This window comes from Macrotis lagotis, chromosome 4, assembly GCF_037893015.1.
Source record: "Macrotis lagotis isolate mMagLag1 chromosome 4, bilby.v1.9.chrom.fasta, whole genome shotgun sequence".
NCBI classification, from domain to species: domain Eukaryota; kingdom Metazoa; phylum Chordata; class Mammalia; order Peramelemorphia; family Peramelidae; genus Macrotis; species Macrotis lagotis.
This window is the reverse complement of record NC_133661.1, coordinates 89,832,783-89,858,226: the sequence shown is the minus strand read 5'-3', so window position 1 is coordinate 89,858,226 and position 25,444 is coordinate 89,832,783. Positions and strand designations below refer to the sequence as shown.

At 35.1% G+C, this 25,444-nt stretch overlaps 1 protein-coding gene across 18 annotated transcripts in view; it reads right to left on the bottom strand.

Annotated features, from left to right (window-relative positions):
- Positions 1 to 25,444, bottom strand: part of ATE1 (arginyltransferase 1) — a 158,621-nt gene that overhangs the window by 68,331 nt on the left and 64,846 nt on the right. For 11 of the 18 annotated variants that reach the window (XM_074233485.1, XM_074233487.1, XM_074233492.1 and 8 more), the window contains 2 exons: positions 19,682 to 19,863; positions 10,657 to 10,756 (listed from right to left, as the gene is read on the bottom strand). In XM_074233485.1, the coding sequence (XP_074089586.1) occupies positions 10,657 to 10,756; positions 19,682 to 19,863 (282 nt within the window). Of the gene's footprint in view, positions 1 to 1,792; positions 1,847 to 10,656; positions 10,757 to 19,681; positions 19,864 to 25,444 lie in introns of all 18 variants that reach the window. The other 7 variants (XM_074233482.1, XM_074233483.1, XM_074233489.1 and 4 more) reach the window with 1 other exon arrangement.

Here is a 25,444-nt window from a genome sequence, read left to right as displayed (position 1 = left end):
GATAACCCTTAAAAATTCTTTCCAAAAACTTCTGCAATTCAGTGGTAAAAATCAACTGTAATTCTTGGAGACAAAACTCTAGACCACTAGACTGTCAAGATAAAATAACACTAAACCTAGAAATCTTTTTAAACTGGAGATCTTATTTTAATTGGATCTCTTGGGAACTGTTTAAAACAGGTTCAGGGAACCTCTGGTTCATAGTTGGTATTGCTGAGACAACTGTAGGCAGGACTCAAAATTCAATATATCTAGGAGTTTTTTTTTAGGGATGAATTAATAAAATGTTTGATCAAATATAGCTCTCGAATGAAATTATAAATACCCAAATGGTCCTTGTCAGAAAAAAAGGTTCCCTACTCCTGGTTTAAAAAGTGGATTTGTATTGTCTGTAGCTGTATTTGACTGAAATGCCATGATTTGGCAATCTGATTCTGCCTGAATGAAAAATCACTTTAATTGTTGCTGTTATATGTAAAAGTATCTTCAGGAGACAGAGGCATTATATATCCAATATGTTTTGTTTTTTAAATTCAGTTAGGTTGGGCAAGAGATTAACTCCATTGCCACCTCATGACACTTTTTTTTATACTTTAAGTCCACTTAGTTCAAGAGTTAGCAGCAAGATGTGAAGCAAGTCATGATTTCCCAAATTATCATATTAGCTCTATGCATTAAAGTACACAGGTCATACCTATATTTGTTTTTAATATTCTCTTAATGAAGAATAGATGAGCTCCTTTATCCAGAATTTGTGGCTAAATATTTTTAATATATGAAAAGTCTATACTGACTTAAGTAAATCAAAATGTTAAAACATGTCATACAACAAACTAACTTTAGATTCACTTTCAACACAGAGTCTAAGAACAGATCTCCTTTGTAGTTTTCTAATCTTTTTAGAGGGGGGTGGAGAAAAAAAATAAAGAGGGGGTGGTATATTGGCAAAATTAAAGAGAATGTATATTTAAGTTCAAATAATCATTATAGCAAAAAAAAATGCACCAAGTAATTAACAAAAAAATAACACTAAGGAAAAGGAAATATTTCACACAAAGGTAACTGTTACCAAAAAATCAAACACAGGCTGCATTATTCCCAGCTCTCTGCTCAATACCCACAGTTGGACCTTGAGCTGAACGTGGCTGAAGAAGAGTTTCTACCCCCATCCAAAGGTCCACCCTCAAGCAGTGCTGGAGCTCTGATAATGCTTGGGGGGGGGGGGGCGCTTGTGAATTCACTCAACCCTGGAGTTCCAGATGATGGAGAAGTCCAATGGTGCTCAGCAATGTTCTAACATTATTGTGAACACACAAGGGGTTGCCAGAAAGAAAGCTGAAGGAGAAAGATCATAAGCTCAGGCTCCCCTCAATACTTGAAAGGGGAAATCAACTAAAGGGGAAAATGATAACTGATAAAGGAAGGAGAAAGGGGCTTCCTAAAGGCTGAAGCTAAGTTTAGCTACCCTGTCCCATCTTTTTTCTTTCTCTTTTGTATCAGTCTTGAAACTTCAGTGGTATCAGGAACATTGAATAGAAAAATTCTGTCTACCAATTCAGGTCAGCACTTGCTCTACAATATAATCTTAGATATCTGAAAAAGTGAGACTTGCCCAATATCACACAGCCAGAATTTACCAGAGTAGGGACATAATTCAGATATTTCTGACTCTGAAAGTCAACTCCCTACCTACTTTATAATGCTTCTTATCACCTTAAAACAGCAAGAAATGAAACAAAGCATAGTGAAGAAATTATTAATAAACAACAAAAGGATAAAAGTAAGAACTCACCACAAGAAAAGCCAGCAGAGAGATTGATAGGAAAAGTAAATGAGGAATCCATTCCTTAAAAAGATCCAATACAATGAATAAATACTATGAAGTGAAACAAACTGACCTGAAAATCCCTGATAAAAGTAAAAGTGCTATAGAAACTAGCACAAAACCATGAAAATTATAAGTGAGTTCAAATGATTTATAAGATAAATACAAGGAATAAGCAAAATAATAAAAATAGAAATGAATGTATAAATTATTATTCACAAAGAGGAAATCAAAAAAGGAAAAAATTGAAAGAATTAATGGAGAATACCTCTAAAATAAAGCAGTAATCATGTTGCAGAAATCTCCAATATCACTTTCTTTATTGAAATTGTTTTATTTTGAAATGGGTGGATATCATAAACTTCATTCAAAAAAATCATAATAGCCACAAGAATTCAAAGGCACTTTTATTTTTTATTCTTTTTGTTTTATTATACATCTAGCAATAAACCAGTTTGTGTAAAAAAAAAAGACAAAAAGAGGGAAAAAAGATGCACACAAGCCCTGTCTTAAATGGATTTTTGTTTTCCCCATACTAGGCAGTAGGAATAGTTTGAAGAAAAATCAATATAACCAATTATACAATACTAGGCCACTGTACGGTTTCCATATGCTTAAGGTATTTTTCAAAGGCAATTTAAAGCAGTTGTTTATATTAAATTCTGATCCTGCCTAAAATTAAAAACCAACAGTTCTTAATAAGAATATTTCAAAAATGATCAAAAGTCACATCATGTTCACAGTTAAATTTTGCTTTGTTTTGCTTTTTCAATGAAGTTGCTATTGCAAACAAGGAAATAAAATTGTAAATTGTACATTCTGTACCTTTCTTTTTTTCTTTTTTGTTTTTTTGCAAGGCAATGGGGTTAAGTAACTTGTCCAAGGTCACACAGCTGGGTAACTATTAAGTTCTGAGGATTGATTTGAACTCAGATTCTCCTGACTCCAGGGTCAGTGCTCTATCCACTGCACTACCTAGCCACCCCAGGGTTTTAACGTTTCAATGGAAAAACCTTAAAAATGGATTAGTGGTGATTTGTTAAAAGAAATCAAGAGAAACTACAGGCTGAAGATCTGAAATGTAGTACCTTCAATTTAAACAGTTGAATACATTCAAAATTATGAAATCATGTATTGTGATGGTTAAATATCTCAGAATTGTTCCATTTCTGCAAAAGAAACATTAGATTTGGAACTAAAAATGCAGAAATGACTGAATAAGATTAAAAGAAAATAATTTTGAAATAAGATATGCTAACTTCTACAAATCAAGAGCAATGAATTTGAAGACAGAATTGAAAAAGATAATTCTAAGGATTATAGGCTTTCTAAAATGAAATGACTGAACACAAGACCTATATAGGAATATGCAGGTCAAGGGCACAAAAGGACCCAAAGGGCAACATTCAAAAACTACATCATGTTGACAGATCAAAACTCCAAAGTTTACTTCATCATATAGTGAATCTCCAATAGTCTGAGAAACAAAGGGGTTCAAGTTCCATATCAAAATAATGCATCCTACTAAAGAGAGGCCAATCATTACCAAAAAAAGGATGTGCTTTCATCAAAAAGGGGAATAAGCTTTCCTTCAAAAGGAATCGAGAGGTAAGGACTGTTATAGAAACTAATCAAACAAAAAAAGGTAAGCAAATACAGTTAGCAAGAAATCAGTGAATCTATGATCATATTATTTTTAAGCTTCATGACCTGCCTATAAGAGGGCAGAGGAAATAAAAGCAATGCATTGAGGGAAGAGATACAAGGCTACCTGGAGGGGGAAGATAACAACTTAAGGGTTAAAGAGGAAGGGAAAGGACAAGCAAGTATATATTAGAAGCTTCACAACAGCATATCAAACCTTTTCCAGGCATGGTCATCCTCTTTGTATCATTTCCAATCTTAGATCCCTGGTGGATCTTTGGTAAAAAGGAGTCTAGAGAGTGGGGGTGTGGCTCAGAAGAATGACATACTGGCTTAAGAATTAGTAGGTGTTAAGAATTAGTAGGTGTTAAGAGAAAGGCTCAGGGTTGAAGCATACCCTGTGATTCTATACATAGAGAGTTCTTACCACTTCTTACCACTTATGACAAGATTTTATATTTCTGAAATTTACTTGTCAGATATTATTTTTTTAAATAAAGGGAGCATAGAAGAGATCATTAATCATGTTAATGATGGAATGACAGAGGAAGCAAGACTTCAATCTTCCAGAAAATTTCTCCTTTAAGAAGGTCATAGGAAATTAAAAAAGATAATTTTTTTAAAAAAGCTCAATAATTAGAAAATAAAATTTTAAGAGTATACTAGAAAGGAAAAGAAATAAAGATACCTACAAGTAAATATTATGCAAACTAAGCGACTAAATGATAAGGACAGGGCCAGACTCAAAGAAAGTTTGTAAAAGTGCTTCAGTTTTTTTGTTGCTGTGTTTTGTTTTTATAACAAATATTTAGTGGGCAGCTAGGTGGCACAGTAGATAGAAAACCAGCCCTGGAGTCAGGAGTACCTAAGTTCAAATCCAACCTCAGACACTTAATAATTACCTAGCTGTTAAATGGGCAAGCCATTTAACCCCACTGCCTTGCAAAAAAAACTTAAAAAAAAGAAAAGAAAATATAACAAATATTTAGAGATTATAGCCTTCTGATGAGGTCTCTTGTAAGAAAGTAAAACAATTAAATACAATTAATAATATAGTGACCTAATCTGAAAGTATATTGAACATTCATTCAGTCATATAGCAAACCAATAAATATTTATAAAACATCTACTATGTGTTAAGCCTTGTCCTATGTGGAGGGGAATAAAGAAAGATGAAAAACAGTTCTTGCTCTCAAAGAACAGCAAGAAGGCTAGCATCACTGAATCACAAAGTATAATAGCAGGGGTGAAGGGTAAGGATGGTATAAAAGAACTGGAAACACTGGGGGGAGAACTTTACTGAGTAGGGAAGTAACACAGTCAAGAGTTTCACTTTAGAAAGATCAATTCAGGGACAGCTAGGTGGTGCAGTAGATAGAGCACTGGCCCTGTAGTCAGGAAGACCTGAGTTCAAATATGACCTTGGACACTTAATAATTACCTAGCTGTGTGACCATGGGCAAGCCACTTAACCCCATTGCCTTGCCAAAAAAAGAAAGATCAGTTTGATAACTGAAGAGAAAAGATTGTAGTGGGAGAGACCTGAGCATGAAGTAATGAGGTCTTCTATCACAGTGGTGGCAGTGTCAAAGGAAAAAGGCGGGAGAGCATGGGAGAGATGTTAGGAAAGTCAAATCAAGAGTCCTTGATGAAAATCAGTATTGGGACAGTTATGAAAAACTGAGTAACTGAGGAAAGTAAGGAACTGAGGATGACAACTAGACTGTGAACTTGAGTGACTAGAAGGAAAGCGATTTCATAAATATTTATAAAAAATTTTTTTTGACTCTTCTTTCTTCTCTTCCAGGAATTCCAGTTGAATTTTTGCCCAAGCTGTGTTGTTCCCTGAGGCTTTGCTTATAGATGTTTTAGAGTCATTCTCTTTTGGGTTTGAGTTTTGAGTTTCCTCATTACAATAATAGCTCTCTGAGTTGGGATTCTTTTTTTGTTTCCTATTTCTTCCAACCTACTTCCTCACTTTGGACTTGATGTTTAGGCTGGGCTCTATGGCATTTCTGAAGGGAAAGTCTGGACTGGTCTTGTTGTTCAATTCTTAGGGTACTGAGCAATGTGTAATTCCAAGACTTCACTGACAGGCTGGGGACCTGAAAGCTTTCAGTGTTCTCCAAATGCTCTGACAGGCTGGGGACCTGAAAGCTTTCAGTGTTCCCCAAATGCTCTGTTCCAGGACAAAGCTGATGGCTGTCCTCATCTAGCTCTGCAAGTTCTTAGGTTTGAGGTTCTAAGCAAGAGCAGACTACTACTGAACCCAATTCCTAAGAACAAGCTGGAAAGAGCTCTGTTGATTCAGAATGGCAGAATTGTAGGATCCCCTTTGATCAAGGATTTCTGCCCTTGTTATGCCTCCACAGGATGGGTAAGACGCTGGAAATAAGACTCTACTCTCTAGGGTCTGCCCCTCACCACTTTTGCTGCAAGATTCTCAACTTCCTTCTTGTTCAGTAGCCTGCCAAGGGCCTCCAACCTGGGATGTTACCCTGATCTGATGGTCCCCTTCTCAGTCTTCCCTAGATCTGAAAGCAAATTCCAGTTATAAAAACTTTTTTTTTTTTGACTCTTCTTTCATCTCTTTCTGGAATTTTAATTGAAGTTTTGCTCAAGCTGTGTTTTTCTCTGAGGCTTTGCTTATATAGATGTTTTAGAGTCATTTTCTTCTGCTCAAGACACTGATCTGACTTGTGGGCAGCAAAACTACCAATTAGTACCTAGACTGGACAAATTACTCACGATGATTTTTTTTCTGAATTTCCTCATCAGGATTTGTTCTGGTGTATTTTCTAGATTTTTTAAAAGTTGTTTTGTGGAGGGGAATTTGCTGAACTGCTTCCTACCATCTTCTTTTCCATTTCTTTTCAAAATGACCTATTTACTCATTTCTTAAAGCATAACAGTATTCCATCACATACAAATACCAAAGCTTATTCAACCATTCCTCAATTGATGAGCAAACCTTTAGATTTCGGGTGGATTTTTTGCCTCCATAAAAAGAGTTGTTATAAATATTTGTAAATATTCTTTTTTCTTCCTTTGATCTCTTTTGAGTATTTGAGCTGGCATTTTTATACCTGGGTCAAGGGACAATTTTAATAACATTTTGTATATAATTCTCAATTGCTTTCCAGAATGACTGTACCCATTCACAGATCTACCAAGAGCATATATCAATGTACCAGTTTTCCCCTGGTCCCTATACCATTTTTTCATTTTCTTTTCTTGTCATCCTTATCCATCTTCCCTTAAGAACTGCCTTTTCAATATTCTTAAATCATTTAACAATTGGGGAATAGTTCTTTTCCTATCATTTTAAATCAGTTCCTTATTTAACTTGAAAATAGACCTTTATAGAGAAACAAAAGTTCCCTCCCTTTATTTGTTTAAATTGTCCCTTTTTGTTTGTGTAACAATCTTTTATATTTTATGCAATAAAAACTATCCACCAGTTACCCATATACTGATTACAGGATAAGTAAAATGTAAAATTTACAGTAATAAGAATTTAGCTTAAACAAAATGAATAATTTTCTCAAGGAAAATGTGATAATAGGTATCAGGGAGGCATATAATTTTCTCAGAAAATCTTAAAAGACTCAGATGTGGACCCTGATCTAAAATTTTCACATACTTGTCCTGAATAAAAGTGAGATTATATTAGATTACCCAAATCTCACTTCACTTATACAGTATTATAATAATTTGAGCACTTTTCATTCTTGTAAATCAGGAGTGGGAAACCTCTGGCCCATAAACTCATATTAGTCTGGGGTTACCAAGGTAACCATAGGCAGGACACGAAATTTAATAAATCTAGGTACTTTTGAGGGATGAATTAAATGTTTGAACGAAAATAGCCCATGAATGATGTTATAAATATCCAAATAGCCCTTGGCAGAAAAAAAGGCTCCCCACTCCTGTAAGATAAAGCTCTTCATCATTTTAAGCTATGGTCATGAAAAATATCTGAATATACATATAGATAGATAGATAGATAGATAGATAGATAGATGATAGGTAGATATACTACTTCATTCATAGACCACATATATAATAACCTTATAAAACACTACAATTCATTGCTGATACTCAGTTATTAACAATAGCAAAAAAAGTTTTCATCACTTTACTATTAAAAGGTTCAAAGGTTATACTTTTATCAATGGCAATGACTCTCAAGAAGATGAATTATATAGTCTGCTTTAATACTAATGCTAAGGACCACTCATAATTTCCCTGTGTTTCACACCTGAAATGTCCTAAATGTGTTGTCTCCCCTTAACAGAATATGCATTCTTTAAGAGAAAGATGATCTTGTTATTCCTTATGTATCCTCAGTATTTCATACAGGGTAAGCATTTAACAATCTCCAATTATCTGCTTGATATCTCTCTCTGAATATCTTAACATTATCCCACATTCTCTGAGCCTAAAAGAAAAAAAAAACATTCCCCCCCCCAAAAAAACCAAGGTTCCTCTTTAAACTTCTCCACTCCTGCCAATGTTATCATGATTCACCTCATCATCTAAAGAGTCATCTTTGATGCCTTTATTTCTCCCCCTTCATCTACTGGTTCACTAATGCCTACTGAGTCTTCCTATATTATATTTTTTCCTATCTGTTCCCACTATCACCACCCTAGTCCAGGTTCTCATTATAAGCATATACTTAGTGGTCTTATCTGTGGCTTCTCTTGCCTTTCAATTCATTCTAAAAATGACTATCATATGATCATAGATGATATGGAAGGTACCTCAGGGGTCATCTCATTTACCAATTTTATTTTATAGACTAGGAATCAAAGTGAAGAGAGCTTAAATAAACTAAAAAATGTCACATAGGAAATAGTCACACCTAAATTCTGATTCTAAATCTTGAGTTCTAAACTATCATAAATCTTTCCCCTCATCCAATTCAAAATTCATCAAATGCTCTGCAGTGTTCAAAATAAAGTACAAATTTCTTAGGCATTATCTAATGACCTCTATAATATATGCTTATTATTTTTCTGCTTTGATCTTCCATCATTTCTGCCAAACTGGAATAACCAATGCTGCCTGAAAACATGTATTCCCTGTCTGTTATAACATTGTTTCTTCTGTTTAAGGGTTATCTTCTTCCAAGACACAACTCAAGTTCCATTACTCCATGAAGTGTTTCTTACTACTCCAATCCTTATTATACTCCTCTGTGACATTATATAGGATATTCTCCCATACTAATTCACTCAGCATAGTATATGCTATGGATTTATAGTTACCTATCCTTTTATATGTACATTCTGTTTCCACAGTGTAGGGAACACTGAGCCCCAAGGAATAGTATGCTGTCTTTTTATAAGCCAACATAACTTGTCTTCTTGATTCCCTCTCCCCCGACTCTATGCACAGGATTATTGTTAGGATCAAATAAAATAATGCAAATAAAATGACATGCAATCCATAAAATGCTCAGCATCAATTATTATTTGTTGATTGTTGTGAATAACATTGTTGTTCAACCTTTCAAAGAGGATCAATGACATCAAGGGGTACTGTCTTGACTTGTACATAAATTGGATTTAAATGAGGAAGAGTAGCACAGCTATTAGTCTCAATTTTTTCCTCCTGAGTCACTGAAGTGCAATGTCAGGATAAAAGTCAAGATGACTGGTAATGGCTTGGGATGCAACAGATGATTTTGTGTCTTTTGATTCTGATCAAACTCTACACACTCCACAGTGCCTGCTTCAGTCACCTTCAAGGTCATTGAAACAAACTGTTCTCTTTGTATTCTGCTAGGGGAAGTCTTTGAGGCCTGTCAAGTTACTCTCCCTGAACACCACATACTCCTCTGAAAATAACATAAAAAACTTGGAAAAATATATTTCTGCAAAAGCAACTAATTTACTATGCTGAGCTGTAAATATTTGGATTTCATTATAACACTATTCAATATGGGGTAAAAAATTAACTATATGACAAATCTATTACTTCCCCTTTACTCAAGACTATTACAAATTTTCATGTTCAGAAGACTATATGGAGGAAATTTCAGGATAAGTCAGGAAATTAGGCATAGCTGGAAAATTCAAAAAATGAAGAGCAGAGCCAGAAAGAAAATGGAAGACTGAAAGACCTAAGCACCTTCAAAAAATGAAGATCCAAGGAAGAACTGATCAATGGGAAAAGTAGATTAGACAGGAGAAGGATATTCCAGGGAGAGAAGGTCATAGAAAGATTGGATGCTCTAGGACAATATTATGCAGTGAATTAGAGAGATAGAATTGAAGTCAGAAAGACATAGATTAAAATTCTACTTCTGTGATTGTGATCAAGGCACTCAACCTTCTCAGTGTTCCAAGCAGTTCTCTAAGACAATATAAGTGGACAATCTGCATTGGTAAAGAGATTCTGCTGACCAAAAATTCCCTAAAATTGTAAGTCTAGGCCCTATTCCTAATTACAGAAATAGTAAATGAACTTTTTCTGTAAAACCATCACTCTTGAATGTTTCAAGGATGAACTAGAAATTCTAAAATGAAGTTACATATTGCATTTTATTCATTCATTTAAAAATATTTATTGAGCATTTCTAATGTATAAGGAACAAAACAAAGTCTGTCTTCAAAATATTGAAATCTACCAGAAGATATGATAGGTATAAAATAACTGTGATACTACAACTTACCAAAAAAGGGGAAAAAGTGCTGAAAATTCAAAAAATACAAGAAATCACTTCTAGTTAAAGAAAAAGGAAAAGTTAAAAAACCTTGATATTACATTATATAGACAGTATGGATGATGAATATCTGAACTTTTTTTATAAAAATCTTGAGTTCTTAAATAATAGGTAAGCTCAAGGGGAAATGAAAATAAAGAATGAAGCAGGGTCAAAAGAAGTGAACATTTTAAGATCTATTTAATGAATATTAAAAGGAGCTTTGTTGAAACCTAAAGATTGGCAAGATTTCTGGAAATGCATATTAACCCAGTCTTAAAGGAACAGAATACACAAAGTTCTGCTACACTATAAAATGGATCTTGATTTCTTAAGATAACTCTTAAAAGATAATGAGTTTAAGATCTTGCTAATATTAAATTAAATAATATAATGAGAAAGACAAAATAGTATATTAATACAATCAAATAAAAAAATTGAATTTAGTTTTCAAATTCTGTGAATTGAACCTTACCTTATATCTCATTTTAGGGCAAGAGTGAATGTAGAAACCCATATAGTAATAACTGAGTTGAGAAGTTTTCTCATGAAGTTGTCTAGTAAAAGCAATTTCCCTGTAAATAAAATAAAAATAAAAGCAATAAATAATTTTGGTTCTAATTTAAAAAAAAAAAGAATGCATGATTTGATATTATAATCACTTCACGAAATTTGAGCTTGATTACATAAAGACCCAAATTTATATTGAATAAAACTTCATGTCTGACTAGAATTGGGAAACAAAGAATAGGATGGTGGCAAAGATGACACTGAGGAAAAAAATTAGCCCAAATAGCATTCCATTTGTACCAAAGACAAAGTGTTACTATACTAAAACTCTAGTTTATTTTTTAAGGGTCCAGAATAACATGCCCTTAGGCTATTAAATAATTTAAAAAAATAAGAGGCAATAAGGTATAGTTGAATGATTAAGTCAATTGTAGACTTGAGGGTTAGGAACCCCATTTTACTAGGTTATAGCCCTAAGTAAGGCATTTAACCTTGTGTCAGTCTTATTTTTCTCATTTGTAAAATGGAGACTACTTTTACTTCCAAATTCACAGGTATTTATTTGTGAAATTAAAAAAAACTATAATCCATAAAGCTCTATATAAATGAGTTGTGTACTAATTGTTATTAGTAATGAAGATAACTTCAAGAATTTAAAGATCTGTGATTTCATCAGTGCAGATCCTCCTTCCATTAATGTAGATCAAAACTTTTCTATAACTGAGTAAGATAGTCTCTTAAGAGATAAAGTGACTCTGAAGTAACACCTCATACCTATCAAATTGGCTAATATGGAAAAGAAAATAATCAATGTAGGGGGGGATGTGGGAAACCTGAGACACTAATGCATTGTTGGTGGAGATGTGATCTGATCCAACTACTCTGTAGAGCAACTTGGAACTATGTCCAAAGGAAAACAAAACTACGTATATCCTTCGATCCTGCAAAAACCACTCCTAGCTCCGTATCCTAAAGAGATCATTAAAAAGGGGGAAAAGACCCACATGTACAAAAATATTTATAGCAGTTTTTTGTAGTGGCAAAGATTTGAAAATTAAAAGGATGTCCATCAACTGTGGAATGGTTGAACAAACTACAATATATCAATGTGATGGATTATCATTGTTCTATAAGAAATCATAAACAGGTGGATTTCAGAAAAACCTAGAAAAACATGAATTGATGATAAGTGAAGACCAGAAAAACACTGTACACACAAAACAACAATATGTAATGATCAACTATGATGGATTTATTGAACTCCTCTTACCAGTTCAGTGATCAAAGACAATTCTAAAAGATTTTGTCATGGAAAATGCTATACACATTCATAGAAAGAAATATGGTGTCTAAATGAAGCCCAAAGCTTACTAATTTTACTTTTTGAAATTTGTTTTATGCTTTTTTCTTCTCATTTTTCCCCTTCTGGTCTGACTCTTCTTTCACAACATTACTAATATGGAAATATGTATAACATGATTATACATGTATAACATCTATCAGATTAATCACTGTCAAGGTGGGGAAGGGAAAGAAGGGAGATAAAGGTGGAACTCAAAATCTGACAAAAAATGAATGATGAAAGCTATATTTATTTGTACATAATAGAAAAAATATTTTAAAAAATAAAAGAGAAAAAATTGTGAAAACCTGGTGGTAAGTCTCTAAACTTAAACTGATCTTCATACAATAGGCAGAAATTGTATTTATTAGACCAATAACATTAAAAGAAACTAAAATAAAGACATATACTCATATTTAAAATTAATTATTTTAGGTGAAAATTCAAATAATAAAATTGTGCATATAATTGTACATGTGAAGTTTTTAACATTTTTAAAAATCTAGTAAGTAAAGCTATACTTACAAACTAGTTGTATGACATCTTTAAAAAAATTTAAGTTTCCTAGCTTTATAAAAACAAAAACAAATATATATATATATGCATGTATATGAATATATGAACACCCTTAAATGAAATGCATAAAATGATACAATACTAAAATGTTAAATGCATAATTTGCCATATGACCTGCGCTGGTCCCACTTGTTTCCATGCATTTATTTTCTCATAATTTTCCCTTTCTACTTATCTCCTGATCCCTCTCCAAACAACTTTAAAATAACACCTCAAAATGGGTTCTGGAGTGACAGAGCCGTCAAAAGGACAGGGCAAAATAATTTTCTAGCTCAAGATAACTTAGAATGTTCTCATTGGCATAAGAGTGGAGCAAAGTTCAAGTCAGGCTGCCACGATAGCTAGGGCCATGCCCCAGCATGTCAGCAGCAGGCCTTATCCTAGCAAGTTAGGAAAATGTCTTGGAGGCAAATAAATCAGCAATGTATGATTTTGGTAACTCTCAATCCAGAAACAATAAAAAGGCTGAACAAATGATCAGAAGAGTACAGGGGACACTTTGTTGGTATTGAACATAGGACTGCTGCACTGCCCAAATAGGGAACCCATTCACAGGCCCAGGTCAGAATCCTATGGTGAAGAGGAACACTACTAGCACATTAGATCAGCAGTAGAACTAGGCTCTCTAGGGCCAATCAGTATCAAGACCCCACTCTCAAGACATGCCAACAGAGAGGTCCCCTGCTCTCAGTATAAAACAGCAAGGAGACTCCCCCATTCAGTGCAAGCCACTTTCTAGGACCTAAGGCCCAAAGGAAGCAAGCATCAAGGGTCCAAGCCCTGGCACAAGAAACCTGGGATAGTGCAAGAGCAGAGCCCATCTCCAACATAAAAATACAAAGTAAGATAATAGGAAGAAAAATGAACAAGAAAAAAACTTGAACTTGACTACAGAAAGTTACTAGGGTGACAGAGAAGAGACCAAGGTGCAAACTTATTAGACAACTGTCAAAATGGCCACTTTAAAGCCATAAAGAAAAAACGTAAATTGATCTCAGCCCTTAAAAACGGACTCACAGAAAAGATTTAAAAGATTTTTTAAAAAGTAAATAAGAAAAGTAAAAATGAATACAGAAAAAGAATAATAATAAAAGAATCAATATCTCAAAGAATGGAAACAAGATATACAAAAACTTACTGTAGAAAACAGCCCCTTAAAAAATAGAATTGGTCAAATGAAAAAGGATGTTGAGAAGCTTGTTGAGGAAAACAATTCCTTAAAAATTAGAACTGGGCAAGTACAAGTTAATGACTCTAGGATAATACAAAAACAACAAAACAAAAGAAGAAAAACACAGAAGAAAATGTGGAAATTCCTCACTGGGAAAAACAAGTAACTTGGAAAATAGATCCAGGAGAGATGATTTAAGAATTATTGGGGGGCGGAGCCAAGATGGCGACTAGAAGGGATCGAGTCTTAGGAGCTCTATGATAAAACTTGAAAAAAGGTAACTAAACTTTCGAGAGACAGAACCCACAAAGGGACCCAGAGAGGCAGTTCTCCTACTCAAGGTAACCTGGAAAAGAGCGGAAAGGCTCTGCTCCCCCGGGTCGGAGGGGCAGGAGGGGCAGCCCGCAGGAGGGGTGTCCTGCCAGAGCCAAAGAACTTCAGCCTCCCAGAGGCAGCCCCAGTGCACTGGGAGCCACAGCTCACAGCAGCGGGGGAGTCTCCTGAGCTGCACCCCGGGGAGCACCGGGCACAAAGTGGGGGAACAGTGGGGGACCTCTGCCAGAGCAAGCACATGGAGCCCAGCCCTCAGGGCACACAGTAAGCAGCTTGGTCTTTCAGCAGCCCAGACCTGGAAACAGAAGCAGGCGGAGCCAGTAAGCAGGAGCCCCCAGGGCATGAGCCCATTGAGCTGAGGGAGGGAAGTGAAGAGAGACTATGGAGCTCTGTCCTCTGCCTCTGGAACAGGACTCTGGGGTTCTGACCACATTCAGATCCTGATCGAAGTGTAGGCCCCCCCATAGAGCAGCAGGGCCCCCCCCCACCTCAGCCCCGTGGCAGAGGGGGGCGCTTCTGGTCACTCACAGCCTTGTGGGAGTGTCCCAAAAGCTCAGGAAGCACCCCAAAACCAGGCCCAGGCTGGGAAAATGAGCAAGCAGAGAAATAAGAGGAAGACTATTGAGAGATATTTTGCAAATGAGCCCAAGAAGGATCAAAATACTCAGTCTGAAGAGGAGGAAGCACAAGCTCCTGCATCTAAAGACTCCAAGACAAACAGAAATTGGACTCAGGCTATGACAGAGCTCAAAAAAAGACTTTGAAAATCAAATGAGGGAGTTGGAAGAAAAACTGGGAAAAGAAAGGAGAGAGATGCAGGAAAAACATGAAAATGAAGTCAGCAGCTTAGTCAAGGAAATCCAAAAAAATGCTGAAGCAAATAGCATGCTAAAAACCAGCTTAGGTCAAATGGATAAAACAGTTCAAAAAAGTTATTGAGGAGAAGGATACTTTAAAAAGCAAAATTGGCCAGATGAAAAAAGAGATAAGAAAACTCTCTGAGGAGAACAAATCCTTCAGACAAAGAAGAGAATTCAGGGAGATTGATGAATTTATCAGAAATCAGGAATCAATACTTCAAAACCAAAAAAATGAAAAATTAGAAGAAAATGTGAAATATCTCATTGAAAAAACAACTGATATGGAAAACAGACTTAGGAAAGATAATTTAAAAATTATTGGAATACCTGAAAGTCATGATCAGGAAAAGAGCCTTGACATCATTTTCAAAGAATTACTACAGAAAAATTGCCATGATATTCTAGAAGCAGAGGGCAAAATAGAAATGGAGAGAATCCACTGATCCCCCAGAAAAAGAGATCCCAAAAAAACAACCCCTAGGAATATTATAGCCAAGTTCCAGAACTCCCAAGTCAAAGAGAAAATATTTCAAGCAGCCAGAAGGACACAGTTCAAATACCATGGAGCTGCAGTCAGGATCACACAGGACTTAGCAGCAACTACATTGGAAGCTCGTAGGGCTTGGAATATAATATACCAGAAGGCAAAAGAGCTTAGAATGCAGCCAAGAATGAACTACCCAGCAAGGATGAATGTCCTCTTCCAGGGGAAAAAGATGGACTTTCAATGAACCAGGGGAATCTCAAATGTTCCTTTTGGAATGGCCAGAGCTGAACAGAAGGTTTGATCTTCAGATACAGAACTCAGGTGAAGCATGGAGACTGGAGGAGAGGGGGGAAATATGAGAAACTTAATGAGGATGAACTGCATGTATTCCTGCATAGAAAAATGACACTGATAATACTCATATGAACCTTCTCAGTTAATAGAGCAGGTAGAGGGAGCTTTTATAATTGAAGCACAGGAGAAAGCTAAATTCGAAGATAAAATATGGTGTAAAAACGGAGTCAATAGAAAAAAAGGGAAATGGAATGGGAGAAAGAAAAAGGAGAAGGGGAATAAGCCAAGATATTTCATATAATAAGATTTTTTTATTAAAATGAGCTATTGCAATGATATGGAAGGGGGGAGGCAAGGGGGAATGAGGGAACCTTTGCTCTCATCAGAGATGGCCAGGAGAGGAAACAGCAAATATACTCAAAGGGGTATAGACATCTGGAGTAAGAAGGAGCGGGGAGCAGGGGGAAGGGGTGGGGATGTGAATAAAGGAGGAGAGGATGGACCATGGGGGGAGAGTGGTCAGATATAACACATTTTCTTTTTTACTTCTTGCAAGGGGCTGGGATGGGAAGGCCTGTCCGGGACTATAGGGCCAGGTGGAATCTGGGCCTAAGGGGTGGTATGGGGGCTCAGGGCTTCTTGGCCCCAGGACCAGGGATCTGTCTGCTGTGCCACTCAGCTACCCTACAGCAGAGTCAGAGTGAAAGGAAAGAGAAAATATAGTACATGGTGGTGGAGAAATACGAAAGGAGGGAGTTGCAATCAGCAATGGCAACGTTGGAAAAATATGGAAGTAACTTTTGTGATGGACTTATCATAAAGAATGTGATCCACCCGTGACAGAGTTGTTGGTGTTGGAACAAAGGCTGAAGCACATTTTTTGTTATTATTATTTGGGGGAGGGTGCAGGGCAAGTGGGGCTGGGTGGCCTGCCTGGGGCCACATAGCAGAGTGATCTTTGGGTGTCTGAGGCCAGATTTGGACCCAGATGCTCCTGGCTCAAGGGCCAATGCTCTGTCTGCCACCCAGCCACCCCTACTATTATTACTATTTTATTTTATTTTGGGTCTTTTTTTTTCCCCTTCTTTTTGGTTTTTGCAGGGCAGCGGGGATCGGGTGGCTTGCATGTCACACGGCTGGGTGATTGTTGGGTTTACGAGGCTGGATATGGACTCGGGTGCTCGTGGCTCCAGGGCTGGTGCTTCGTCCATTGCGCCACCTGGCCATACCTACAATTATTACTATTATTTTTTTTTAATTTTAATTTTTTTTCTCTCCCCTTTACTTTTTTCACCCAAGCAAGTCTATCTATATTCATGGAGGGAGGGGTATTTTGTTTACTTGTAAACAAGAATATTTTATTAATGTAAAAAAATTTGTACAAAATAAGAATAAAAAATAAATTAAAAAAAGAATTATTGGACTATCTGAAAGTCATGATCAAAAAAAATTAGAATAAGAAAAAGACATCACATTTGAATAAATTATCAGAAATCTAATCTGATAACCTAGAACCCGAGGATAAAATAGAAATTGAAAGGATTCACTGTTCACCACCTAAAAGAGATCCCAAAAAGGAAAGTTCTAGAAACATCACAGCCAAATTCCAGGGTTCCCAAAACAAGGAGAAAATATTTAAAGCAGCCAGAAAGAAACAATCCAAATATTGTAGAACCAGAGGCAGGATTACACAGTTTCTGCATCAAAGGATCAGAGGGCTTAGAATATGATACCCCAAAAGGCAAAGTATCTAGGTCTACTATAGTTGAGAATCAAGAATCCAGCAAACCTCGGATAATGCTTCAGGGGGGGGAAATGGATATTTAAAAATAGAGGACTTTCAAGCATTCCTGAAGAAAAGTCCAAAGCTGAACAGATAATTTGATTTTCAAATACAAACTCAATAGAAGCATAAAAAAGTAAACAGAAAAGAAAAACCATGGAATTCCAATAAGGTAAAATGCTTACATTCTTACATAGGAAGACAATACTTGCGATACTTAAGAACTTTATTACACTTTGGAGAATAATTCTGAATTTTGCTTAAAAGGCTATCATCAAGCTATGCATGCTTTTAATCCAGCAATTCCACTCCTAGGTCGGTATCCCAAAGAGAAGTTTTGGTTTTGTTTTTTGGGGGTTTTTTGCAAGGCAAACAGGGTTAAGTGGCTTGCCCAAGGCCACACAGCTAGGTAATTATTAAGTGTCTGAGACCGGATTTGAACCCAGGTACTCCTGACTCCTGGGCTGGTGCTTTATCCACTGCGCCACCTAGCCGCCCCTCAAAGAGAAGGTTTTAAAAGGGGAAGAGGACCTACATGTACAAAATATTTATAGTAGCTCTTTTTTAATGGTGGCAAAGAATTGGAAATTGATGGGATGCCCATCAATTGGAGAATGGCTAAAGAAGTTATGGTATATGATTGCAATGAAATATTACTTACTATGCTATAAGAAATGACAAATAGGATGGTTTCAGAAAAACCTAGAAAGAATCATGAACTGAGGCAAGTGAGCTGAATATTGCATAAAGTAACAGTAATACTGTACAATGAGCAACTATGAATAACTTAGCTACTATTAGTAACACAATGTTCAGAGAAAGAATTGATTGAATCTGAATGCATTTTATCAAAACATATTATTATTCTCTTTATTTTTTTTCTGTGGGGAGGGAAAGGGGTGTTTAATAGCATGAATAATGTGAAATATGGTTTCCATGATTACACATGTATAACATATCAAATGCTTACTGTCAAAGGAAAAGAGAAAAATTTGGAACTTAAAATTTCCAAAATCATATTAAAAATTGTTTTTAGAAGCAACTGGGGGGAAATTATCTAAAAATTAAAAATATAAATACATATATACATAAAAACCTTTGTCCTCTATAAGTAAAAATTTTGAAAGTTATCTAAAGAGAACTAAATGTTACAATCATAAAATATGCTTTAATAAAATTTATAAAAATAAAATATAACATTGGGAAATAACCTTTTTTGGACATCTTAATACTTGCTTATACAATACAGAAGACACTTCTCTTATACCCAGTCTTAGAACACAGGTGAATAACTATTTCTACTTCAGGCCACTGGATTCAAAAAGTAGGAGCAGTAATTTTGTTTCATTTTGTTTTAATTTATTATTCCATTTAGGTACTTCTTAAGAATAGGGACCACATAGTTTTTCAACATAGGTCACAAATACGAAAACTAAGTTTTACATTATCATCTAAAAGAGAGTGAGAGTGAGGAAAACAAAAAAGTAAGAAGAAAAACAGGATGGCAAAGAAAGAGAAAGCTATTTAGTGAGAAGATGAAATGACAAAAAGATCACACATAGTAGAAAACAAGAGAAATACCAAGAAAACCCAAGGAAACCTCCTTCACAGAAACTGAAAAAACCTTGAAGGCACATAAAAGGGTACACAAAGATTTTTATGAAGTAATATCCCCATCTTTTGGTATTTTGAGATACTGCAGCTAGCATTTTTAAGGCAAATTGCAAATGAAGATAGTACTTCTTATTTAGTAAGGAATTCCACAAAAAGAACAAATTACTGAGTGAAAGATCAAAGATTTCTCATTCTTGTTCTGTTTAATTGTTATTACTAGAAAACAATTCCAAAAGATTACACTACTGAGTTTGGTCAACTGAAATCATACTATTATAATGAATTTAAATACAAGTAAAGTTTCATTTTTAATAACAATGATCAAATGATAAAGATAAAATCAATAACAAAGAAATAATAAAATGATAAAATGTCTCTGGCAAGTAGGCAAAGTAAATGTAGAAACTGTAGAAATGTAAAAAAATATCAAAATATATAATGGAGAAATATTAAATGTAGAAATATAAACAAAGAACTAATGGAGAAGGTACTCTTCCACAAGAACAAAGCAAAAATACAATATATCTTACCGTAGGGCAGAGTAGACCCCCAAAGACAGAAAGGAATAATCAGGGTCATAGTACAAATATACAGATGACACACAATATGGAAGGACATCTATGACACCCACAGCAATTATTTTTCCATCCAGCCAATACTGCTGATGAAAAGATCCATAACCATAATCAGGTCCATTAGGAGGATTCTCCATCTAGGAAAGAGCACATTATCATATTAAGATATTTGGAAAGTCTTCTCTTTATAGTAACATTATGAAGAGACAGAATGATTATACAATAATTGATTCACTATAGTGCTAAATTTCAATCAGGTTAATAAGATTTCCAATTTTTGCCTTGACCTCAATCCCTATCCCATTCACAATCTATGATCCAAGCATATTAGTATATTTCTCTCTACCAAGGACCATTCCCATAATTCCCCATAGTTTAAACTATTTAGCTCACATGTGGTGATCTTTGTTTTGCATACTTATTCTGTTGTCAGTTACTACATTAATTTTTTAAATTATGAATAGAGAACATTACATTTTATATTGCAATTCTAATAAATATTATAGTACTTTGATTCCATGTGGTAAATTAGGGAATCAGAGGAAGAAGGGGAAAAAAAAAGATAAATAGAGGAGAAAGGGAAAGAAGAGACAGACAAAGAAAACAAAAGCAAAAGAAGACTGAAGAACTCAATAAATTATAGCTCATATCAATAGGTGTAGAAAAAGTTTTCTGACAAAATATAATATCTTTTCCTATTAAAAACACTAGAAAGCATTGGAATGAGTGAAGTCTTTCTTAAAAAAGCAGCATCTATCTAAAACCAACAGTAAACAGTGTTTGTAATAGAAATAAACTAAAAATCTTTTCAATAACATCAAGGGTGAAGGCTGTAATCAGCATTATTATTCAATAAGATAAGAAAGGGAAACTGAAGGAATAAGAATATGGAATGAGGAAAGAAAATTATTACTCTTTGCAGTTGATATGATGGTATACTTAAAAACCCTAGAAAATCAATAAAAACTAATTGAAACAATTAACAACTTTAACAAAGTACCAGGATATAAAATAAATCCACATAAATTTTTAGCATTTCTGTATTACCAACAAAACCTAAGAGGAAGAAATAGAGAAATTCTATTTAAAATAACTGCAGACATAAAATGCTTCGAAAGTCTACCTGACAAGAAAAACCCAGGACTATATAAATAAAATTCCAAACACTTTTCACATAAAGGAAAGAAGGAGGAAGAATGGAAAAAATAAGAGAGAGGGAGGGAGAGAAAAATAAGTGATATGGTAAGAATTAGGACTATATTACTTTAATGATGATATACTCTTCTAAGTCCTTTTAATATTATCCACTGCACTTTTTAAATGTTGATAAATTTTTCAGAGTAGATCTTATGATCCTAAAATCTTTGAAGATTCTATCTAGAAAAGTATCACCCACTGAAAAGTTCAGTTTTAGCAACCAAAATGATAATTGACAAAAGGCTAGCTAGATGGCTTCTAATTTTGCTCAATGGCATCAGAAATTATGTTCACCTTTTAAACTGGAGTTTACACTAATCAGAATTTAAATTTGAGGGATTTAAAGGGCAATACTATTAAAATGTGTTACCAAGTGATTTTTGAAAGACAAAAATAGGATGTAGCTATCTTTGATGTTTACTCTGTAATCTTAAATTTTACTACAGAAGAAACTACCTTGCTCTCATTTCCCCCTCCCATTGCTCATGTGTGTGGGCTCAGTACAGGGATAGGAGGAAAAAGACAAAGGCCTGATTTTCAGGAAACAGGACTATTGAAGATAGTCTGGCTATTGTGAGAGTCTTTTGACCTTACATGGTTTCGATATCTTCCATATCAGTGAGGCAACCATGGGGTCATTCAAATAGTGTTGGTAACATATGACAACCTGACATATTCTAACATGTCACTCAATCATCAGTATGGTCTATCTTCACACAACAGCAATATTTTAGTTGCGATGGTCGGATCTACGACAGTAACTGATAATCTCTCTTTTTTTTTTTTAAGGTTTTTGCAAGGCAAATGGGGTTAAGTGGCTTCCCCAAGGCCAAACAGCTAGGTAATTATTAAGTGTCTGAGACCGGATTTGAACCCAGGTACTCCTGACTCCAGGACCGGTGCTTTATCCACTGCGCCACCTAGCCGCCCCTAATAACTGATAATCTTTGAACCTCATTTGACAACCTGGTACATCCTAATCTGTCTCTCAATGGGCTAATCTGCTGACCTTCTCCAAACTTTATTTAATAACCTGATACATTCTAATCTTGATGGGCTAATCTCAGAACCCTTTTGTAATAAGTGCTCTCTCCTAGAAGTAGCTAAATAATACAATAGATAGAGAACAGGATCAAAATCAGAAGACCTGAGATAAAATTCAGACACAGTCATTTACCAACTGTTTGACCCTGAGTAAATCATTTTAACCTCTTTCTACCTCAGTCTGCTCAACTATAAAATGGGGATAATAATCATACATATTATTTCTGTTTCCTGGCTTCTCCAATAGTAAAAATTCTACTTTTAACAGGAAGCCTTTCCTAATCCTTCTTAATTTTAGTGACTTTCCTCTGTTGACTATTTCTAATTAATCCTTTACACAGTTGTTTGCATGTTGTCTACTCCAATAGACTGTGAGCTTTTTAAGAGCTATAAAATGACTTTTCCTTTTTTTGTATACCCTAGCAACTAGCCTATATTTAATAAATGTTTATAGACCAACTACTTTCTAGAGTTGTTTTGAAGATTGTATGAAATATTTGCCTTGACCTTGGCATAAAACAGGAGCTCAATAAATGTTCAGTTGCTTTTTCGCTTTCATTCTCAAATAATCTTGTATTCATTTGCTTATGTGCTAATATGGTGTATCCTAAATAGAAAGTACATTCCAGGAAGGCATGTCTTGTTTCTCATTTCTTTCATTTATTTTTCATTTAATTTTATTAGTATCTTTAGTACCTACTACAATATCTTAAATGAAGAAGCCTTTCCCCATACCTCTTTAGTGTTAGAGACTTTCCTTAAAGTTATCTAATCTATAGCTTTTTTTCTATATAGTTGTTTGTGTGTTGTCTCCCCTCATTAAACCAGGAAGTTCCTTGAAAGGATGAACTGACTTTTGATTTTTTTTTTAAATCCCCAAGGTTTACACAGAGTTGCCATGTAATAAATGCTTCTTGACTGATCCTCATATCCTGGAGCCAAACTGTATCCAGTAAGGTATACTATCAGGTTTAACTTCAACCTTATTTAGAGTTATTGTCAAATATTTTAATCATATACATATATACATATGCATATATGCTTGCACACACATTTTTTTTTTCAGATTAAAAGAACAAAAACGATAGGTTCATAGAGATCAGGGCAAAATAGAAAAAAGAATGATAATAGTCTCTACTACAATAACATGTGCAACTGATCCATTCCAGAAAGCATGAATATGGGTCATCCCTGAAGATACACAACAGGAGTCATTAAATTCAGGTTTGTTAAATCAAAGTCCATCCATCAACCTTAATTAAATTCTTAAGTGTAATTTCTTATAATCCAAAGCACCTTGGGCTTTGAAGACCTGCTTGAATGGCCCCAGTCATGTCACAAGAACTCAAAGGTTAATTTACACAAAAATTACAATAAGATGAAAACAAAAAGCACTGAAAAATTTTACAATTCTGATGAATACAGTGAGCAACTATGGTCTCAGATGGTGTAGGATGACTGCCCCTTCAAAGCAGTGTGGTGCAAAAGAAGTACAGAATGAGACAAATTCTCAGAAACAGCTAAATGTTCACTTATTTTGCTCAACTGTGCTTATTTCTTGTGGGGGGGAGGGAGGGAAGGAGTAAAGGGAAAGAATCATTAGTAAGTGCCAATGATTTCTTAAAAACAGCATCATGAAACATTTTTAAATACAATCTTTTTTTTTTTTGTAAGGCAAACGGGGGTTAAGTGGCTTGCCCAAGGCCACACAGCTAGATAATTATTAAGTGTCTGAGACCAGATCTGAACCCAGGTATTCCTGACTCCAAGGCTGGTGCTTTATCCACTACGCCACCTAGCTGCCCCTTAAATACAATCTTAATTATGAACAACATTTCAAATTAGTCTATATGTAAAAAGGGATAAAATTTCGAAAGTATAGTGTGAGGAGACAAAGATAAAAGTACAAAGAAGAATCATAAAACGTCTAAATTATAAACCAACAGATTCCTTGGAACAAATCTAAAACTATTCAGACATTTCTTAAAGGCCAAGAACAACAACACTTTCTTATCAACCAATATACTGCTATACATTACTTGTACACCTGTCGACTACAAATATGTTATCACAGAGTAAATTGAAATCATCCCAAAATAAACACTGTACATAAGGAGCTATCAAAGTTGTACTTAACCAACATCTGCTGGATCCACCTATCAAATTATATGTGCAATTGTAATACCAAAAACATCTTAAGATTTACAAAACTTAATCTACTTGGAAGAAAAATATGGTTCCATATATTAAACATTATTTTATTTTTCTTCTACTTAACTCCTTTTATAGACTCAAAACTAATCCCTTCATAAAAATTGATCAACAATTTTCTATATATCAGATCTTATACTAAGCACCTGGGATAATGGCAAAGGTACAAGCGTCCTTAACCTCAAAGAATTTACATTCTAATTGGGTATTAGTGTATACAAAATACAGGCAAAATTAATACAAGATTGTTTGGGGAAGGAAGGCACAAGAAGGTAAAGGAATACAGAAAGGATTCAATGGAAGGTAATTCTGGAGTAGAGTTTGGAAGAAAACCAGGATTCCAAAAGTCAGAGGTAAAGAGAAAATGCCTTCTAAGCATGGAGGATAGGCAATGAAAAGAAGACAGGAGACAGTGTTATGTGTTTTTAAAAAATAGCAGAGACCAATATGTTTAAGTCTGCAGATGGCATGGAGGGGAAGAACTTATGAAAAAAATTATATAGGTAAGAACAGTAAGCATTAAGTTCCAAAAACAGGAGTTTAATAGTTGCTCCTTTAGCTGGGCTGAAGTCATTGGAGTTAAAAGAGAAAAAGGGTGGTATAGTCAGACCTGTCAATGGGACATCTATGTTGAGGATAGATTCATTTGAAAGATTTAAGGTTAAGGAAATCAAAGTAAAGATTATTATAATATCAGAGTGAGAGGTGATGAAAGCCTGTTTTGTGAGTAGAGAGAAGGGGATAGAAGATAGAGATGTTGTGGATGGAAATGACAAAATGTGACAACAGGATGTATGTGTTATGAGAAAATGAGGACCCAAACCATTAAACTGAAGACAACCTGGATGGATGATGGAACTCTCATCTCTCACAAAAGAGAAGTTCAGAAGAGATTTGGAGGGGAAATGCATATAATAAGGTCTGCAATGAATATTGCAGGTCCTCCATTCATGTCTGCTCACCCCCAAAATCAAGGTTCTTACTCACAAGTCAATGCCTAGGATGTAAAGCCAAAGGTTCAGCCTGATGCAGCTGCAAGGTAACCTAAAGGACAGGGAGTAGATACAAGGGGATGAAAGTTTCCAGTGGTGTCTGAGTGGCAGTTAGGTTATGACTTCCCTGAGGGGATGCTTCTGATGCAGAAGGGGGAAAACTAGGAACCTGAAGAATGGAGGGAGGGGGCAGTGGATCATTGAAAGGATTGGTGTGGTTGTACAGGAGAGAGGTCTCACTTATGGTTACCACATAAAAGGTCAAATAAAAGTA